Here is a 21295-nt window from a genome sequence, read left to right as displayed (position 1 = left end):
GAAATAAGATTTTTCAATTAGAACAAAAATTTTCTAAGCGGGGTCGCCCCTCGGCAGTGTTTGACAAGCGCTCCGAGTGTACGCCAATTCGAGATATCGCCATAAAGGTGGACCAGGGGTGACTCTAGAATTTGTTTGTACGATATGGGAATCAAATGAAAAGTGTTAGGGAGTATTTTAAAAGGGAGGGGGCCTTAGTTCTATAGGTGGACGCCTTTTTGAGATATCGCCATATACGTGGACTAGGGGGACTCTAGAATGTGTTTGTACGATACGGGTATGAAATGAATGGTGTTAATGAGTATTTTAAAGGGGAGTGGGTCTTAGTTCTATAAGTAGACGCCTTTTCGAGATATCGCCATAGAGGTTGACCAGGGATGACTCTAGAATTTGTTTGTACGATATGGTTATCAAATGAAAGGTGTTAATGAGTATTTTAAAGGGGAGTGGGTCTTAGTTTTATAGGTGGACGGCCATAAAGGTGGACCAGGGGTGACTCCAGAATGTGTTTGTACGGTATGGGTATCAAATGAAAGGTGTTAATGAGTATTTTAAAAGGGAGTGGGCTTTATTTCTATAGAGGGGCGCCTTTTCAAGATAAATAATAATACCCAACGGATTAATACCCTCCAAAGCCAGCCCAACCGATGCGAGAGGCACACCCGCATGACGCGCGGATTTTTTTTACTTTTGCCGAGTTGTGGATAAGCGGAGGTTTGTTAAGCGTTGAGATCTAAAACTGCTCAGCTACAGAATAAAAATCATCAGCTGAGTATTATAAAAACAGTTAGAAATTATGCATATACTACATTGTTAAGTAAGTGAACTTTTTAGTACGTAATTTTTTTTTATTTTTTTTTTTTTTTTTTTTTTTGTTACGAGTTAAGATAGGATAGGACAGTTTTCTTTATTGTAAAAAGTGAATCCGTTATATCAAATGAACTAGAATGAGTGTTGACACAACGCCGAAAAGGTTCATTTAAATCAAAATTAGTTGACTTATCTTGTTTGGTTGATTTTCCGACAGGGTGGATAAATGATGTATATTGGAACGATTTTCCGTCATCCCTTGTCAAATTTGGTTTTGAGACAAACCGGTTTCGGCGTTGTGCCATCATCAGTGTCGATTTTCGTTCTGATCTGTTGTTGTCATTTGTCCTGTATTTATAGTTCGTAGGTATATGAGCAGGTATTGTCAAATTGATGCTTGTGTATATTTAGTTATGTGTATGTGCTGTGTGTTCGTTCAGAACCGAGGGTGGTTTACTAATCGATTTGTGTGGCTGACTGGGGTAGGTAGAAATCTGTGATTTTAGTCGTTTGACCTTCTTTGTCGGTTTTTTGTTTTGGTGTGTTAATTGTTTTGTATTTATTTGTTGTTGTGCGTTTGTCTGTTGTACCTGTGTGATTAAGTTGTTTCCTGTAAACAAGTTTTAAAGGCTCGAATATTGTGTCAGAAATGGTGTTTATCTGTTCGTTTATTATTCTACCGTCGAATGTTTTCTGTTTGTAGATTTCCATGTTTTCGAGTACGTTGAGACGTCGGCCCTTTTCTTGTATGTGAAGAACCCTAACTGTTTTATTGATGTTTGCTGGGGAACATTCATTCTCGACCATGTGATTCGCGAAGTTAGGCTCGGGTATAATGTTTGGATTCCGTATTTTTTTGTTGTAATCTCTAATATGTTCTCTGAACCTCGTTCTTATTTGCCGTCCTGTTTGTCCTATGTAACTATGCTGGCATCCGCAGGTAAGCTTGTATACGCCGTGGCTGCTAAACGGATCCTCTGAGTTAATGTTAGTTCTTAGTTTTCGCCCTAGATTGTTCGATGTTTTGAATGCTGTGTTAATGTTGTATTTTTTAAAGAAATTTGCCAATTTATATGTTGCTTTTCCAGTATATGTCATAGTCGTCCAGCTATTATTTTCTTTTTCATTATTTCTTTTTGGTTCTCCATTTGTCCTTCTGAGCTTATCTACTAGTGCTTTTTTATATCCGTTGTTTGCCTCAAAAGAAAAGGTTTGTAATGTCTTAACACTCGTGATGGGACGTTAAGGTTTACTTCGTTTAAGAGAATTGGGCTAGAAATCAATCCATTCGGTAGTTTAGTCATAAATATTATTTCTCTATGACTTGCAATAAATTGGAAAATTTATAAGCTTCAACCGACTAGTATAAGGGGGAAGATTATACGCAGAGTCCCACTGAAAATTTCTTAAAGAGAAAAGGAGAAATTGCTTTTGTACTGATTCAAGTCTATCTGCATGAACTCGATATTTAGGATTCCAGATATCGCCATAAAGGTGGACCAGGGGTGACTTTAGAATGCGTTTGTACAATATGGGTATCAAATTAAAAGTGTTAATGAGTATTTTAAAAGGGAGTGGGCCTTAGTTCTATAGGTGGAAGCCTTTTCGGAATATCGTTATAAAGGTGGACCAGGGTTGACTCTAGAATGCTTTTGTACAATATGGGTATCAAACGAAAGGTGTTAATAAGTATTTTAAAAGGGAATGGGCCTTAGTTCTTTGCGTGGACGCCTTTTCGGGACATCGCCATAACCGTGGACCAGGGGTGACTCTAGAATGCGTTTGTACAATATGGATATCAAATGAAAGGTGTTACTGAGTATTTTAAAAGGGAGTGGGCCTTAGTTCTATAGGTGGACGCCTTTTCGAGATATCGCCATAAAGGTGGACCAGGGGTGATTCTAGAATTTGTTTGTACGATATGGGTATCAAACGAAAGGTGATAATGAGTATTTTAAAAGGGAGTGGGCCTTAGTTCTATAGGTGGACGCCTTTTCGAGATATCGCCATAAAGGTGGACCAGGGGTGACTCTAGAATGCGTTTGTACAATATGGATATCAAATGAAAGGTGTTACTGAGTATTTTAAAAGGGAGTGGGCCTTAGTTCTATAGGTGGGCACCTTTTCGAGATATCACCATAATGGTGTACCAGGGGTGACTTAGAATGTGTTTGTACGATATTGGTATCAAATTAAAGGTATTAATGAGAGTTTTAAAATGGAGTGGCCCTTAGTTGTATATGTGAAGGCGTTTTCGAGATATCGACCAAAATGTGGACCAGGGTGACCCAAAACATCATCTGTCGGGTACCACTAATTTATTTATATATGTAATACCACGAACAGTATTCCTGCCAAGATTCCAAGGGCTTTTGATTTCGCCCTGCAGAACTTTTTCATTTTCTTCTACTTAATATGGTCGGTGTGACACCCGTTTTACAAAGTTTTTTCTAAAATTATATTTTGCGTCAATAAACCAATTCAATTGCCATGATTCATCATTTTCGTATTTGGCATTTTTTTCATTTTTCGTAATTTTCGATATCGAAAAAGTTGGCGTGGTCATAGTCGGATTTCGGCCATTTTTTATATCAAGATAAAGTGAGTTCAGATAAGTACGTGAACTGAATTTAGTAAAGATATATCGATATTTGCTCAAGTTATCGTGTTAACGGCCGAGCGAAAGGACACACGGTTGACTGTGTATAAAAACTGGGCGCGGCTTCAAACGATTTCGCCCATTTTTACAGGAAACAGTTATCGTCATAGAATATATGCCCCATTCAAATTTCACAAGTACTAGTAAATTTGTGTTCGATTTATGGCATTAAAAGTATTCTAGACAAATTAAATGAAAAAGGTCGGAGCCACGCCCATTTTGAAATTTTCTTTTATTTTTGTATTGTATCACATCATTACTGGAGTTGAATGTTGACATAATTTACCTATATATACTGTTAAGATATTAAATTTTTTGTTAAAATTTGACTTTAAAAAAAAATTTTTTTTTAAAAGTGGGCGTTGTCGTTCTCCGATTTTGCTAATTTTTATTGAGCATACATATAGTAATAGGGGTAACGTTCCTGCCAAACTTCATCCTGATATCTTCAACGACTGCCAAATTACAGCTTGCAAAACGTTTAAACTACCTTCTTTTAAAAGTGGGCGGCGCCACGCCCATTGTCCAAAATTTTACTAATTTTCTATTCTGAGTCATAAGGTCAACCCACCTACCAAGTTTCATAGCTTTATCCGTCTTTGGTAATGAATTATCGCATTTTTCCGGAATTTCGAAATTTTCGATATCGAAAAAGTAGGCGTGGTTATAGTCCGATATCGTTCATTTTAAATAGCGATCTGAGATGAGTACCCAGGAACCTACCTACCGAATTTCATCAAGATACCTTAAAATTTACTCAAGTTGTCGTGTTAACGGACAGACGGACGGACATGGCGTAATCAATTGTTTTTTTCGATACTGATGATTTTGATATATGGAAATCTATATCTATCTCGATTCCTTTATACCTGTACAATCAATCGTTATCCAGTCAAAGTTAATATACTCTGTGTGCAAAGCACGCTGAGTATAAAACATTTAAGCTTAAGGCAGAACCCTAAACAAACAAAAAAGCGATTGCCAACTATGCATCCAGATCGCCTGACGGTCTGTTGACTTTTGTTTCAAAGATATTGCTGATGTGATAGTTAATGTTCTGAAATCTTAGTTATGGTGAATTAAGATATCGGAGATCATCGATACGTTTGATAGCAGAAGATGCTAATTGAAGTTCCTATAACTGTCTCTGAAAAATTTAAAAAAATCGAATTTGATTGTGATTTGACGTGTAAACAGAAAACAGGGTTACTGGCTCTGCCTCAAAATCTTTCTTCAACCTTCGCGAAGAAAAAGAAGCACTACTTAGTAACAGATTAAAAATAACAAAAGCTAACAGTTTTGAAACCACTGTATACAGCATAAAAAGTAATAACATTAACACCGCAAATCAACTACTAAGCACAATTTTTAAGTGGGAGCTTACTAATTTTAAAAGATGCTTGAAAGTTGCTCGTTTTTATATTGTAATTAAACTAATTTTAATTAAATTTTCGCTTTTTTCACCAAGATTTTGTGTTATTTTATTTCATTATGTTTTGTATTTATTTATTATCACAATTTTTTTTTATTTAATCTCATTTCATTGTAATCAAATTTCACTTTATTTTTCTGTTTTAAATTTTTTATTTTTTTTTTATACATGATGAGTTTGTTTTATTTAACATGTAATTTTCTATAATTTCATTATTTTATTTTACTTATCACTTTTTTATTTAATTTTCCTGCAATTTTAATTTACACCATTTTGTTTAGCCTTTTTCTTTATCAGCTTGTTAATTTTTTTATTCTATCTCTTCTTTCATTTTGTTTAAATAACTTGTTTTCTATAATTCTGTTTAATTTGATTTTATTCGATGATTTTTAATAAATTTTTCATTTTACTTTTTTTAATTTATTTTTATTTTATTTTTTTATTTTATTTTTCTTTTTTTATTTTATTTTATTATAATCTGTTTTGTTTCCACTTTATTTAATTTTGTTTTACTTTAGTTTATTTCCTTAGTTTATTTTATTTTATATTATTTTATTTTTTCAAATTTTATTTTATCTATTTTATTTAAATTGATATTAGAGAAAAATTGTAAGTTTACAAACGGCGATGGTTACTAGGACATGTTTCTGAATTTGTTTGAACTCGAATCTCCAGCTAAAGGCTTGCACTGATATGAATGTTGGAGATTCGAGTTCAACGCTCAACTCCCGAAAAGCTAGCTGATGAAGAAGTGAAATTCAGAAACATGTCCTAGTAACCATCGCCGTTTGTAAACTTACAATTTTTCTCTAATATCAATTACAAAAACCATTGTATAAAGCAATATGAGCAAAGCTCGCTAATTAAATACATATGATCATATTTTATTTAAATTTAATTTATGTTATTTTATTTTGTTCTATTTTATTTTATTTATTTTATTATTTTATTTCATTTTATTTTAGTACTGTTCTATTCTATTTTGTATTATTTAATTCAATTTTATTTTACTTTTTTATATTTAAATTTTTTTTCAATTTATGTTATTTTGTATTATTTTATTTTTAATTGCTTTATTCCTCCTAAATTTGTATGGTTTCATCACTGTACTTAATTTAAACTTAATTTCCCCTTTAATTTTCCCTTGAACTCGTTGTTTTTTGGCTTTTTCTTCATAAAATGTTTTATATTTTCAAATTTTTTATTATTTTGCTTAAAGTTTTTTAGTACTATTTTAGTACTATTTTTTGCCTTATTAAATGTTATGTTATTTTATTCTGAAATACTAAATTTAGCTTTATTTTGACTTGCTTTAATTTTTTGTTTCGCGTTAAAAAGATAATAAAAAATTATGTACTTTTTTATTTCATGGTACTTGGCATTTCGTTATATTTTGTTTTCTTGTATTGTATTGAATTTTTATTATATTTTATAATTCTGAAATTTTATTTCGTCATTCTGTTCTATCTTTTTCTTTTTATTATATTTTACTTTGTATAATGTTTTATGTTATTAATTTTGCATTTTCTTTTTTTACTTTACTATATATTTTTTAGTTTGTTCCTTAATTTTTTTTTTTTTTTTTTTTTGTTAAAATGATTTTCTATTTAAATTTTCAATTTTTACACATACTTTGAAATGTTTTTGCTTCCTTTTTAAAACTTTAAATGCTTTTGATTTTAACAATAATTTTACAAATGTATTATATATGTTCGCGTAGCCTTATTTGTCCATTCTTAACCCAATCCACTACAGTTTTCAACTCGCTCCACATCCATATAAACTTACTACCACGCAAGCATATGCTTTCACTCAATTAATCCATATTTCATAGCAAAATTCAAATCAATTTGCTTTAATGAGCATTAAATTCCTAGATTCTAGCCTCTCCCGGTCTTTTGTTTGCTAATATTTTTGTATTACTCCGTCCCATTCCTTTCAAAATTATATTCTTTCTCGTTTTTCTTCTTCTTATTTTATTTACATATTTCGTTCCAAGGCAATACTAAAACAGTTAATAATGAACAAACAGTGTCATCTGACAAAGAGAGCCACACTTTAGATAAAAAATCATTGCTTGCAACGGACGAAAATTGCTCCAAAGGTACGATAAATCTACCCCATTTGCGATTAGCTGCTAGTGGAACATTGCTACTAGTGCGCTTACATTTATCTTTATCAAAAAGTTGATCATTTTGTTCTTGTTCTTTATTCCTTTCTTTATTAATTTATTTGTTTATATACAACAACTACACTTAACTACATGCATACAACCATATGTACGTCTTCATGTCCATTTTAAAGACGATGATCTAACACTATTGAAGCTTACACAGTTGCGCGCTCAATTACGAAATCATGGTCAGAGTTCTGTTGGCAGAAAAGATGTGCTGGTAAAACGTTTGCAAAGCTATTTGACGCTCAAATCTGGAAAGACTATTATAACCCATATACCTTCCGATACAAAAGATGATAATTTGAAATCAAGTAAATCGGAGGATCAAACAAGTAAAAATGATGGAACAGCGGAACACGACTTATCTGACACAAAAGGTGAATCAGTAGGTAAACAGAAATTTAAGTTCATAAGCGTGATCGAAAATTTAAGAGAAGACTTGAAAAATAAGCATTCTCAAACGCCTGCAATGCAATTAGTACCTGGTCATACTGTGGATGGAAAACCTGATGAAATAAGGTTTTTACAAGTCGAAGATGAGGATCATAATAATGGACAATGTCCGGCTTCAAGAGTTGCAAATAGAGTTGATGGTCTTAAACATAAAGAGAATAACGCTGTAAGATCAGTTTCAGAGCCAGCATCTGATGGAAACAGTCCTGCTGGTGTCGGTGGTTCTGATGGTGGTTATAATGAGGATAGACATTCTAAAAACGAGAATTCTCAAAGTCATACCCCCGTAAAACCTGTTGTAGAAAGTGCGTGTGAACAATCGAAGGGTATGTATTGGTGGTATTTTCTTAATATATGATGGATGGAATATACTACAAAGTTGATACAATTTTATAATAATATAGAAGCTAACTTATTTATGTTAGTTATAAATTCCCCTATTTTAAGAAAATTGCTTTTCAATTATGTATATGTTTTTATACATATTTTTTGGCGAACTTCCACTTCACCGCCGTTTTATTTACGCGACGCAATGTAGCAGAGATAGGCCAAAGATAATAAATAAAATATTCTGGGCGCAAGGCATAATGCATTCACTTTGCATTGCCAATACCAGAAATATTAATGCTTAGAGCTCAAAAAAAGTAATGAAATTTTGCCGAAGAAGCTAAATCGATTTGAATGAAATTTTATGTATGAACAAAGGTTCTACTCCAAGCTTAATTTCTTGGATGTTCCGTACTTACTTACTTAATTGGCGCTTAACCGTTTAAACGGTTATAGCCGTAGAATAATGCGGGCCAGCTGCTTCTTCGCTCTGCCAACTGGCGCAATTGGTCACACCAAGAGAGAGGATAAAGTCCAATCAGCCGATTCACGGTGGGCTTCAACGTTTCGCACTACTTCGTTTTGTAACGTCGTCGCGTCAAGTTCGTTTTTCCCCACAACTCAACTGCGTGCTATAAAAGGATGCTATTCATGTGGTTTAGACTAAAATGGCGGATAGTGCGGGAATCGAAATGACAAAAAATTGAATTGGAAACATTTGAAAAACTGAAAAATGTATCGTGCTTGGAGTAAACCATTAAATCGGAATGTATCTAAATATATAGTAGCCTCAATTACGCAGAAACCTACGCACATGGTTCGGGCCTTGGTGTATTACCTGTGTGTTGGTGGAGCAACTGTACAGCAATCTAAATACATCAAACTTCTGAAAGATTTCACGAAATAAGAATTAGTTATGGCGTTATAGCTATCTAAGTAAGTCGGGACAAGGTAGTCTTTCATTCAAGTTAAGGAATGGAAGCAACTTAAAACTAAAAAAAAACAAACAAACAATGTTTCGCACAATATACTTGACAGGGCCTTATATGCCATATTTTGAAAAGAAGCTGATGCATGCGCCTTACCAACTCCTCTCCGCCGTATTTAAATACCTCCACAGGCAATTCAGCAGCGCCCGCGGCCTTTTTGTTTTTTAATCTGGCTATTGCTGTTCTAACTTCATCATAATCGGTTGGGAGCACATTAACTCCATCGTCATCGATTGCTATCGGGTTCATCACTCGCTGTATCCATTAAGGAGAGCAGAGTACTCTCTGGATATCAGCTACAAGATCGCTGTTTTTGTTCTTACAGAAGTTCGCTCCCGACATGAAACTTTCCGTCTGTCGCCAAATCCTTTGCTCAACCTCCTCGTGCTCACGCCTTTCTGACTCCGATTTTTTCTTCTTGTAAAAGCGTCTCGCTTCCCTTTTCAAGTCGCGGTAGCGTTCACACACTTATTGTTGCGCTCGCTTTTAACGTATCCCTGTAGGCAACGTCTTTTCTTTCGGTTGCAACGGGGATGCTTATTTTAGCTGCGACGAGATAATGGTTCGAGTCGATGTTAGGTCTTCAGATTGTGCGCACATCTTCTAACGCACTTCGTCTATCGCAACGTGGTCGATTTGATTGCGTGTATTTCGATCGGGCGGGGAGCCATATAGCTTAATGTATCCTTTTGCGTATGAACCTCGTGCTGTATATGACCATGTTTCAAGCACCGTCAAAGTCAATCAGCCTCTGTCCATTGGGGGAAGTTTCATTGTGTAGCCTGAATTTTGCGACTGTGCGGCCAAAAACACCTTCTTTACCCAACCTGGCGTTAAAGTCGCCAAGCACAAATCACATATATCATGGCGGGGGCACCGGTCGTTTTTGCGTTCTAAACGTTCATTGAAGGCGTCTTTGACCACCTCTGTCGGTGCATGGGCGCAGATGAATGATATATTGAAAAATTTTACTTTTATTTGGACAACGGTGAGACGTTCGTGCACAGGCATGAACGCTAGCACTTGGCAGCAAAGTCCCTCTCCCATCACGAGTCCGACGCCGAAACTGCATTTATTTGTGTGGCCGCTCCATTAGATGTCACAAGACAGACGCCCGCTTGCATACGCACCTTGTGGTGGACAGACGCTGCCGATAAATCCCGCAGCTAGCCTTTAAACCGAATATGTCAGAGTGGCCTAGACAGGTTGTCGCCTTCTCGATTGTTCCAATTTGAGATAATCTTGCAAACTTGACATTATGAATTATGGCCTTTTTGAAGTATAGTTGGTTGAACCTAGGATTGTAGTATATTCCTTTGTGTATACGTTGCATATTTATAAGTTGCATTCTAAACTTTGTTCCTCTCCAACCAGTTCTCTGTTAAAACCCCCTTACTGTTCTGATCATGTTCTAGCGATTTAAGAGGGCATCCTAGCAATTCTGAGCGTGGTGTTTTGACAGGCCTATAGTGTGCTCCAGAATCTCTCTTTTAAAATTGGCCACCATATGGCAAGGGATTTGAGGATTTCGTCTGGCCTCTGAACTTAAAATACTATTGCGTCTGAGTGTAGGTCCTGAACGGACGTCACACCTATTATAATTGGGTGTTGGACAGGCGGTAGAGTAATGCCATCGACGTGGATGTCTAATATTACCGATATTTTCCCGATAGCCGTCTTGTTTTGTACATGTGTATACATCTACATTTACCGTTAATAAAAACGCTTATCATCACTTGCATAATGTTTGGGAGACCCCTCTAGCGGCAATTATTGAAGACTCGCGGTAGTGCTAAATAACTCGCTACAAAACGTGTTGTTCTGAATAGCGGAGACACACACGTCTGTTGGTTGTAGTGTCTAACCAATAGCTGAATAGGTTGCGATGAAAAGTGGACTCACACCATTTACGGTCGTAGAAGTGGAGAATAGTGTAGATATATAATTGAGAGATACACTTCAGTGGCAACTGAGCATAATCCGTACTAATTTTCTTCGCAAAAATTTCATAAATTTTGATAAAGTTACAGTCGAAGCAGTCCATAGAAAGTTTAAGTACATATGTATATACATGCTACTAAGCACAGCTATTAATTGCTTATTCAGCAAGCGATGCTCTATTTAAAGACTTCATATTTGTTCTACCGTCTGTTGCACAGTCGAAATTCTGAAATTCGATTAAAATCTCTCATATGTTTATAAATAAACCCAGCAGAAAATAGTGCGAGCGTTTCCAGGAAACAATGAATACGCTGTATAAAGTGGATAGGGGATAAGTTCTCATACATAACTTCCGACCCGTTACAAATCCGAAGAATTTTAGATCAGATGTATGACATTTAAATATATGTAGCTTAAAGGGCAAGCTTTATAAATTTTTTAAGGAGTGAGAGGTATCACGATTCGATATAAATATCGGGCCTATTTCATGCCGATATACATTTTATTGTATAGGTAGAGGAAGCAGTACTAAATGGTAGACAAGCAAATTTTTGGGTAATGCAGCGTTCTCAAATGAAATTCACTTTATATAAGGTGAATACTTGTTAATCATTATAAAAACGCATACATACAAAGCTATGTACATGCAGGTGCGTTTATCGCAACGCTTGCGTTAACTTTGATCCACAGCTTATCACAAACACCATTAAATTTTAGTGCCCCGATACCCAAGTAAACACACACATGCATATGTGAATTTTCTATAAACCCACATGAGGCATCTTTGCAATTGTCACGCGTGTGGCATGTGGCATGCAAAAGCTAAAATGCCTGTTTTCTTTCTGTGCATATCGAGAGCGCACAAGTGAAGCTTGTTAATTATAAATGCGAAGCCCATACGGTCGCTATCATACAACTGCACATACATGTGAATATTCTAATTCAAACAAGTGCAAATGCGCATACATATTTACGTTGTGTTAGAGTTTGTTGCCTTTCCACACACATACCTATTGTAACGAATTTTCTGCAAATCCTCTTATTTGCAATCCTCTGCTAAGTTCGAATCACTAAACTGTTGAATAAATAACTCCAATATTGAATGATGGAAAAATGGCCTTTATTAAGTACTTCACAATAACACTCAAACTGTGCAACGAATAGCTTAATAACCAAACTGATATCTTAAAGGAAACTGACTTTCAAAATAATAGTGCTATTGCTCGCTAGATATCGTCTTACTCGTAACTGCTTGACAATTCAAATCAAACTGAATTCCTTCTTACTCGCTGGCGCCGCTTTTATAGTTTACGCTGCATACTTCTAGGCTCTTCGATTTCCAGAAGTTACTAGTTGTTTCGGCTACAAAATCGCCAGCCACAACTACGTGCACAAATTATTACTCTCTCTTGTGACAACTCAGATAAGGTATATGCATGTGTTTGTAGTTTACAGTCTCCCGCACACACATAAGCGTATAAGTAAATTCATCGGTGTGTGACATCTCATCTCTCGCTGCCTTGTATGTAAATGTTGCTCGTCGGAATGTGTACATATGTGTAGACGCAATTATTGATTCGTTTATGTAGATACATAATGATTGAATTATTGATGTGCATTCACGTCACTGCTTAGATCGGCTTAGAGCTGGCAGCACTCCTTAGTTTTGCTAATATTCGTAACACTATGTATGTATGCATCTAGGTTTAAATTTTGCGCGAGAAATAGCATCGCTGGTTGGTATTAATCAAATTTTTGCTGAATTAAATATGTGACAGAGAATTCAAATACTTATGTACATATATAACGAAATTAGGACGTATCGCAAAGAAAAAATCACCATTTTTCATACCGTCCAAATATATGATATATATGAAACACATGGCAATTGTTTTTCCAGACAGTTACGAATAAAATATAAGATTAAGTTAGGTTGAACTTGCCGGCCCGTGAGGACCTCTCATAGACTGAATACGTCCATAGTGTTACTAGAAGTTTGTTTGACGACCGAACTAAAAAGCGTTATCAAAAACCAGCACATATGTTATAAAATAGTTCCGTCCTCTTAGAAAATACTAGAAGGTTTCTAAAACCTATGCCACTTGCTGCTTCTAGATGTGTTAACTATATCACTATTAATAGCTGGAGTCTTAATCAGACAAGCGCAGAGCACGAGCACAATATATGCTCTATCCTTTTCTCCACCTAAATAAAGTAATAAGCAATTTCTGGGACCTGTTTGGCGAAAGCGAAATTATCGTTTTTTCTGAACAGTTTCATCAAAGGGAATTATTCGGAGATTCGTACTCAAATTTTCAAAATATGATGGTATATCGCTATATGTGTCTGAACTGAACATGTTTTATAACTTTCATATATACGAAATGGTATATTAAATTTGTCACGAATAATTTTGAGATTCGCTCTTAACGGAGAAGAGATACCCACCAGTCAGTATATCGAAATGATCGGGATGACGAGCTGAGTTGAGTTAGCCAGGTCTGCATGTCTGTCTGACCGTCCAGCTGTCTGTTTGATCGCAAATTACTCCCTAAATTGTACAGATATCTTGATAAGGTTAAGAGAGCGGGTATAATTTGCGCTCCGGTTAAACATTTTTTGGAACCCGCCGGATCGGACCACTATAGCATATATCGCGACTATAGCATACAACCGATTTTTCAAAAAAGACGATTTTTGTGTATCTTCCTCAATTTATGAGATTGCAGCTTCAAATTACACCATATGCTTCCATATACGAGTATAGCACTTATTTATATCTGAAGAAAAAAGAAGAGATCGGTCGTATATATAGCATATATCACCTATAAACGTTTGTTCCGATAAGAAGCTTCTCGTAATTTCTGTCTCATTTTAACAACTAGCAGCTTCAAGCTTGAACAAATGATTGCAGATATTGTTGTACGAAAAAGTCGTAGAGATCGGTCGCATATATATATATATATATATATAATATATATACTATGTAAACCGATTGTTCAGATAAGGAACTTTTCGTAATTTCTTCCACATTTTAATAGAAGCATCAAATTTTATAAAGTACTTACGTATGCGTCATATATAGTTCAGATAATTGATTCATAGTAATAGCTAACTCATATAGGCAACAAGAAAGATGAAACTAAGTGTGAGGCTTGCCGATCGGTTTTTGAATAGCTTAGGTACATCTGTACTATTTGTATAACTCATCTTATATAGTAGATTTTTGGGATAAGACAGTGGCCTTATTTGTTTATTTTTAATTGTTGCCTTTTAGTTTTGGGGATAGATAGTGAACATTTTATTTTCAATACCCTCTAATGTACAAAAATACTCGGATACCATAAAAAGATTACTCATACGCAGTGGGACACTTTTAAATTTATTTCGACGCCAACATGGCAGTGGCGCTATTACTGCCTGAATGGAATTGCGGCAAATGTGGTAAAGGATTTTGTGCATATTTATGATTTACAAGAAGATTTAAATAGTCAGTCGGCTTATAATTTACAATTTAAAATAGCGCAATGGTAAACCAAGAGTGGCAAAAGGAAAAGGCAAAAATTTTTTTTTTTTGTTGGCTTATACCAACTTAACCCAGATAGCGTGTGAAGATGTCCTTGGACATACACTCACCATCGGCCAACTTTTGGCCGCGCAAGACAGGTGCCCGTTCAAGGGGATAGGTTGTTTATTTCAAAACTTTTTAAATTTAATTGTCACAAACTTCTAATCTATTTAAGTACAATATTGACATTGCGGGCGCGGTCGTAGTGTGGTGGCGATATGTCTTACACAAAATAGTTTACACAATTTTTTAACCCCTCAAAAGTGGTCTGACAAGGTCTCCGAGTGTCCTGAAAAGCTTATCAGCTAAAATGCATCCTCGAATATGTAGATACCATGTAGGAAAAATATCTAGTCCTGAACTGTTGCATTGCTAGTACATTCGGAACCATTACTACCGCGCCCTATATCTCTTTTACGTGCATTTAACTGGGAAATTTTACATGGCGATGTCCTAGGATGTGAAAATTGTTCCCCGCTGTAGTAGCTTTTCTGTAGTTCCGAGCTAGTTAAAATTCTGTGAAATGTGTACCCCTACTGCCTTATAATAAAATGCAACATACAAAAATTAGAACAAAATACCGAACTAAATCTGATATAATAGTGAACAAGCATTGGTTATAAAGCACTTCTATAAATCCAATGGTATTAAGCTCTTGAAAGCGCGCCTAAAAGTATTCCACATAATTAGGAATAAAAACATACAGAATTAGTATGTACCTAATGGTGTATAAAAAACAAGCAATACTTAGAGACCAATTGCAAAGCGAGCAGCGGGGCATTCATATGGCTGAGCGAATAAAGGCCTTTACACTAGTATGAAGTATGAATGTTGGAGATTTCGAGTTCAATACTCAGCTCCCGAGGAGCTAGCTGATGAAGAAGTGAAATTTAGAAACGTGTCCTAGTAATCATCGCCGTTTGTAAGCTTTGTAATTTTTTATAATTTTTTTTCCGTCATCGAAATAACCTCGTAATCACCTATCTCGGTTTCACGGTAGTTCCTTTTAACTTCTTTTCTCGGTTCACTTAAGTACTTGCATTCGCTGGATGCTGCTGCTCACGTACGCAGCATGTCCCTGTAGGTACTATCCTTATTTGCGAAAGCGGTGCGATATTGCTTATTACACCAGTTATTTTTCTATCCCACCATACCCACATCGGGGGTGAGTAGTGAGCAAGAAGTGTGCTTCCCGTGCTAGGTTAGTCGAAGGTTACTCTCAGTGCACTGTATGCCATTCTGCACATTCCACCTGTAGATCTGGTAGCAAAGAACATAGCGTTAACAATTGCAACCAGGCTCGGTTCCTCGAGGCAGCTTGAGCGCTGACCATACGGCCATAGTAGTTTAGCGTCATCAATCACAAAACGAACAGACTACCTGATTCCCTACCTGCGCTACGATGGCGATCTTAAGGCCACAATAGAGGTGGACGGTTGGCGTAAGGGTGCTCAAATGGCGGACGAGGCGATACATGTGTACACAGATGTTTCCAAAGTAGTGGAAGGAGTAGGGTCTGCGGTATACTGTGCTGATCTGGAAATAAACAGATCCTACAGGCTACCGGATTACTGTAGCTTTTTTCAAGCGGAAATATTAGCCGTAACCAAAGCAGTAGAAACCCTGGAAGAGAATAGCTTAAGCTACAACCGTGTTAACTTTTATATTGACAGTCAAGCAGCAATTAAGGCAATAATCTCGCATAGCACAGCACCCAGATGCGTGTTAGGGTGTAAGCGGTCTCTGGAGAGAATCGGGACAGGGAGAAGCATACATCTGTATTGGGTCCCAGGGCATATGGGTATAGAAGGGAATGAAAAATCGGAATAACTGGCTAAAAAGGGCGCATCCCGTGAAGCTTGTTCCGTAGACGTCCCAATTTGACTAGACGAAATTAAGCGAAGGCGAGAGGTGCACATGATCGACCAAGCAGGAAAGGCGTGGGTTCAAGCGCGGGGCTGTAAAATGTCGAAGATTATGTGTAGGTCTTACAACCTTAGGCTAACAAAGTTGCTTCTATCATTAAAAAGAGAGGAATCTAGACTCGTGACGGGTATTCTGACTGGACACTGCCTTCTGGCGTCACATGCCTTTAAATTAGGTTTGATCAGTGATAGCAGATGCAGGAAGTGCGTGCTGGAGGAGGAAACGATTGAGCATTTTCTGTGCTCGTGCCCTGCGCTTGCCAGGCTAAGACCCCATCTATTAGGAGTGATACAGCTTTCAGATCTAGAAGCAGCAAGTGGCTTAAGTCCTAGGAAGCTTCTAGTATTTGCCAAGAGGACGGAGTTATTTTATAACATAGGTCCTGGTTTTTGATAGGGGTTTTCAGTTTGGTCGTTAAAACAAACTTCTGGTAACTTTACGGACTCAATCAGTCTATGTGACGTCCTCATGGACCGGTCAGTTCAACCTTACCTAACGTACTCTCAGTGAGAGGGTGTGAAAGCTAAGTGGAGAAATCATCAGCTGGCTGGTTGATCAACCTCATTCAGCCATTACTTCCCCTTACACACCACCCTCTTTAGTCTGCATTATATGAGCAAGCGAGGAATCCTTGTGATAAATGAAGACAAAATGAAGTATTTGCTCTCACAAAGGAAGCATTACCTCATTTTCCCCTTAACAGCCACCTCACTGTTTGCAGCTATATATTTGAAGCTGTTAAAGATTTTGTCTATCTGTGACCCAGCACTTATAGCGAAAACAATGTCAGCATAGAAATAAATCACTAAATCAATCCTTTTAACATAAATTAAAATAAATATAAGGCGTGATAATCTCTAATGGGATTTTGGGCCGAGCTTCGTTTCCAATTTGCGTCACGCCCCTTTTAATTTTCCCGGGAATCGGACGGACGGGAGCTACATGTTTTACACCGACTCTAAACGCCAAATTGCTTGCCAAATCATTGCCAAGGGGCAGCAACCTCGCTTAAAAAAACTTCCTTCTTATCCAAAAAACTTGTTTCTACAATTTTGATATTCCAAAGGCGGAAAACAAAAATTTGAACAATGGCCCCACTTACACAATACCCATTACCCCTTGAACTTATACCTAAACTATCTAAATCCCTTACGTCCGAGTACTATCACACAAAATATGCAACCAATCCTCGCACACAGACTCACACGCATATTCACTCGTTTCACTCAAGCTCCTCTTGTGCGAAAACGTATTTAGAGAACTATGACCTGTTATCAAAAAACCCAGACTCAGTTAAAATCTGAAGTCTAGATACTTTGCCACTTATCAGTAACCTCTTTTTAAATAAAAACCATCTCTCTACATCAATGCCGGTTATACAATCATCCCGCGACAAAGACATACTCAAACCCATTTTCAACCTGAAAGTGATAGCTCCAAGTATCACCAGGTCAAAAGGTGGTTCACCAGAGTCGGATTAACCCTCAACGGGGCCCTAGGCAACCATCAATTTAGGGGTTTTTTTTCCGTCCTTTCTTTTTCGATTAAAAAATACAAACTTATATATATCTTTCATAAAAATTTTATTGTCACAATGTAATAATATCAATAAAATTACAATCTATATTTTAAACATGTCATTTTCTATATTTGTTTTCGGCAAATTTATCAATTATATCATCAACATCGATTTTGTTCAATAAATCTGCCTCAATGCAAAGTATATCTAACATCTCGAGTCGCTCTTGTCCATTCTTTTTAATGGCGAAAGGATCGTTCGGCAGAACAATTTGTGAACATTAATGGTAAAAAAATCCGAAGAGCCATTTTTGTGTTAGGAAATACATCGGCTAATTGTTCTTCCATTAGAATCTTATACAAATGATTATGAGTGTTTTGTGCATCAGTTTATCTGGAGTTCAAGTAACTTTGGAATTGTTTCATTTCAATGAAAAATTCTTCCAAATCTCTAGAATAAAAAAAAACTAAGTAATTTATAGCTACGTGGATGCCTCCATCACTTAGAGAAAAGTTGATGAGAAATGCAAATCTCTCCGAAACTTCCATATACACTTTCGCACGTGGTTTGATTTCACTCTGAAGATTGTCGATGATTTCGAGGAAGAAAAGGCTTTGAAGAGATTTACAAGGTATAACGAAACCGCTGTCGCCTTATCCGTCCTGATGTCGCGTTGTTTAAAATTTTCCCAAATTATTAAATAAAAAATAATTGTTTTGTTTCTTCCCCGAAATCAATGAACTTTTTACGGAATGAAACTAAACTCTCTTCTAACAATTCGCACAAAAAAGCACACGTTTGCAAATCTGCTTTTTCACTTTGCAGTGACTTAATCACTGAACCCATAGCAGTCAAAATAGAGTTTCACAACATTCATTTCATTCATCATCAGCAATGATTTCTAAAGCCTCTAATATGATATCAAATCAATCGTAAACTGCATTCGTCGCATTCGAATGTGCTTCCCAGCGTGTAGTTGACAATGCCTTCAAGGTTTTCTCATCGTTTATTTTATTTTTTAATACGTCCCAACGAAAGGTGGAAGTGGAAAAAAAAATTATATAATGTCTCCATAATGGCGAAAAAATCTACAGCATAAAAACCGCACTTCACAGCACGCTCTCCAAACAAATTAAGGGAATGCGCGGGACAGGGAACATAGATCGCATTCTCATTCTAACTCAATATTATTGCTGGCACACCTTTATACTTTCCGGACATGTTTAATGCGTTGTCATATGATTATCCTCTACAATTTTGAATATCTAAACCACAGCCTTCAGTGAAACTTTAAAGTTTGATTCGATAGACTTTCACCAGTATGACCTTCAAACTGAAGAAAAGTTTTAAAACTTTTTATACCTTTCATGAAAATGAAATGGTATATTAATTTCGTCACGAAACCCAAAATTGGAAGTCCTTAAAGGAAAATAGATAGACCCAACATTAAGTATACCGAAGTAATCAGGATGAAGAGCTGAGTTGATTTAGCCATGTCCGTCTGTTTGTTTGTATGTAAACTAGTCCCTCAATTTTAGAGACGTCTTGATAAAATTTGGTGAGCGGGTGTAATTGGGTGTCCGATTAGACCTTTGTCTGAACCGGCCGGATCGGACCACTATAGCATATATCCTCCATACAACCGATTTTTCAGAAAAAGACGATTTTTGTCTTATCTTACTCAATTTAACAGATTGAAGCTTCAAACTTCGCCATATAATTTCGTATATTGCACATATTGTTGCCTGAAAAAATTGATGAGATCGGTCGTATATATAGTATATATACCCCACAACCGCTTGTTCAGATAAGAAACTTTTCGTAATTACTGCCCTATTTTAAAAGCTAGCGGCTTCAAATTTCAACGAATGCTTACGTATATAGTATATATTGTTGTCTGAAAAAATCATAAAGATCGGTGGTATATATAGTATATATATGGTGGTATATATAGTATATATATATAGTATATATATATATATATATTCGCAATTTTAGCCCCATTTTAACAGCTAGAAGCTTCAAATTTCACCGAATGCTTACGTATATGGCATATATTGTTGTCTGAAAAAATCATAGAGATCGGTTGTATATATAGTATATATCTCATTCAACCAATTGTTCAGATAAGAAACTTTTCGCAATTTCTACCCCATTTTAAGCTTCAAATTTCACCGATTGCTTACGTATATAGTATATATTGCTGTGTCAAAAAATCATAGAGATCGGTGATATATATAATATATATATGATGGTATATATAGTATATATATAGTATATATATTTTTTTTTGCCATTTCTGCAATTTTAACAGCTATAAGCTTCCAATTTCACCAAATGCTTACGTGTATAGCATATATTGTTATTTGAAAAAATCATAGAGATCGGTTGTATATATATTATATACCCCATATAAACTGTATTTTTTTTTTTGCCCCTTTTTTACGGCTAGAAGCTTCAAAATTCATCAAATTTCATCAAATAGTTACGTTTACGTCATATATTGTTGAAATACGTGATTCGTAGTCATAGTTTTTACACGCAGACCACAAAAAACCTGAAACTTTGCATCTTCACACAAAGTATCTACCTATTTTTTATTTTATATTTTTCTTAAAAATCGTTTAGGTATGTAGATCTGTTCATTATATATTTCTTATCTTATACATCCGATTATTCGGAGATTACGAACGGCATAAGATTATTGTTCAGCCCCATTCATGAAAGGTATGAAGTCTTCGGCACAGCCAAAGACAGTCCCGTCCTTACTTGTTTATTATTCAATATACTCTCCTTTCACTTCGATACACTACTTTGCACGATCATAAAATTTGCCAACTGAGCCGGAAATGTCCTTTTGTCGCCTTTTGAATGCGGCCAATTGAGTTTTATTTATTTGAGTACAATTTTTTTTTATTTCTGATCATATTTTTCATTCACTCTCTAGAATTTTATGTTTGTAAGAAAATCTTAGAAGTCTTTTTCATTTTTCGTGGGCCCCCTAAAATCGGGGCCCCAATCAGCTGCCTATTCTGCCTACTTGTTAATCTGGCCCTGGGGTTCGCACATAAAAACTTGCATCGCATCCGACGATATAGTGCGACGCACTGGTAAACATGCCAACAAGCATCCACCTTTGTATACTAAGGATATGCCTTAGACTATGAGCAGTAGTAACCGTTCGATACCATATTGCATCCATACCATACGATAAACTGTACAAACAGCACATCGACTCAAGTCTCAGTTTCTTATAAGGCGACGCAACTTCCCTCAACATTTTTTCAATCAAACAAATTAGGTTAGATCTAATAAAGACCTCACAAGGACTGAATGTATCCATAGTCTTACCGAAATTTGTTTTACGGCCAACCCCAGTCAGGTTCCAGAACTATGTTACAGAATCACTCCGTCCTCTTGGCAAATACTAGAAGTTTTCTAGGAGGTAGCTTAATTGCTGCCTCTAAATCTGGCAACTCTGTCGCCCCTAATAGC

General features: G+C 36.1%; 1 protein-coding gene across 3 annotated transcripts in view; it reads left to right on the top strand.

Moving 5' to 3' along the window:
- MCU (mitochondrial calcium uniporter) overlaps nucleotides 1–21295 on the top strand; it is a 472202-nt gene that overhangs the window by 389281 nt on the left and 61626 nt on the right. The window contains exons 3-4 of one of the 3 annotated variants that reach the window (XM_067787519.1): nucleotides 6901–7005; nucleotides 7206–7454. The exons of 1 other annotated variant lie outside the window; for it this stretch is intronic. In XM_067787519.1, coding sequence (XP_067643620.1) covers nucleotides 6901–7005; nucleotides 7206–7454 — 354 coding nt within the window. Of the gene's footprint in view, nucleotides 1–6900; nucleotides 7006–7205; nucleotides 7857–21295 lie in introns of all 3 variants that reach the window. One more of the 3 variants, XM_067787518.1, reaches the window with a different exon arrangement.

The sequence above is a fragment of the Eurosta solidaginis genome, chromosome 5 (assembly GCF_040869045.1).
Source record: "Eurosta solidaginis isolate ZX-2024a chromosome 5, ASM4086904v1, whole genome shotgun sequence".
In the NCBI taxonomy this organism is placed as follows: domain Eukaryota; kingdom Metazoa; phylum Arthropoda; class Insecta; order Diptera; family Tephritidae; genus Eurosta; species Eurosta solidaginis.
This window is presented reverse-complemented; position numbering and strand designations above follow the sequence as displayed.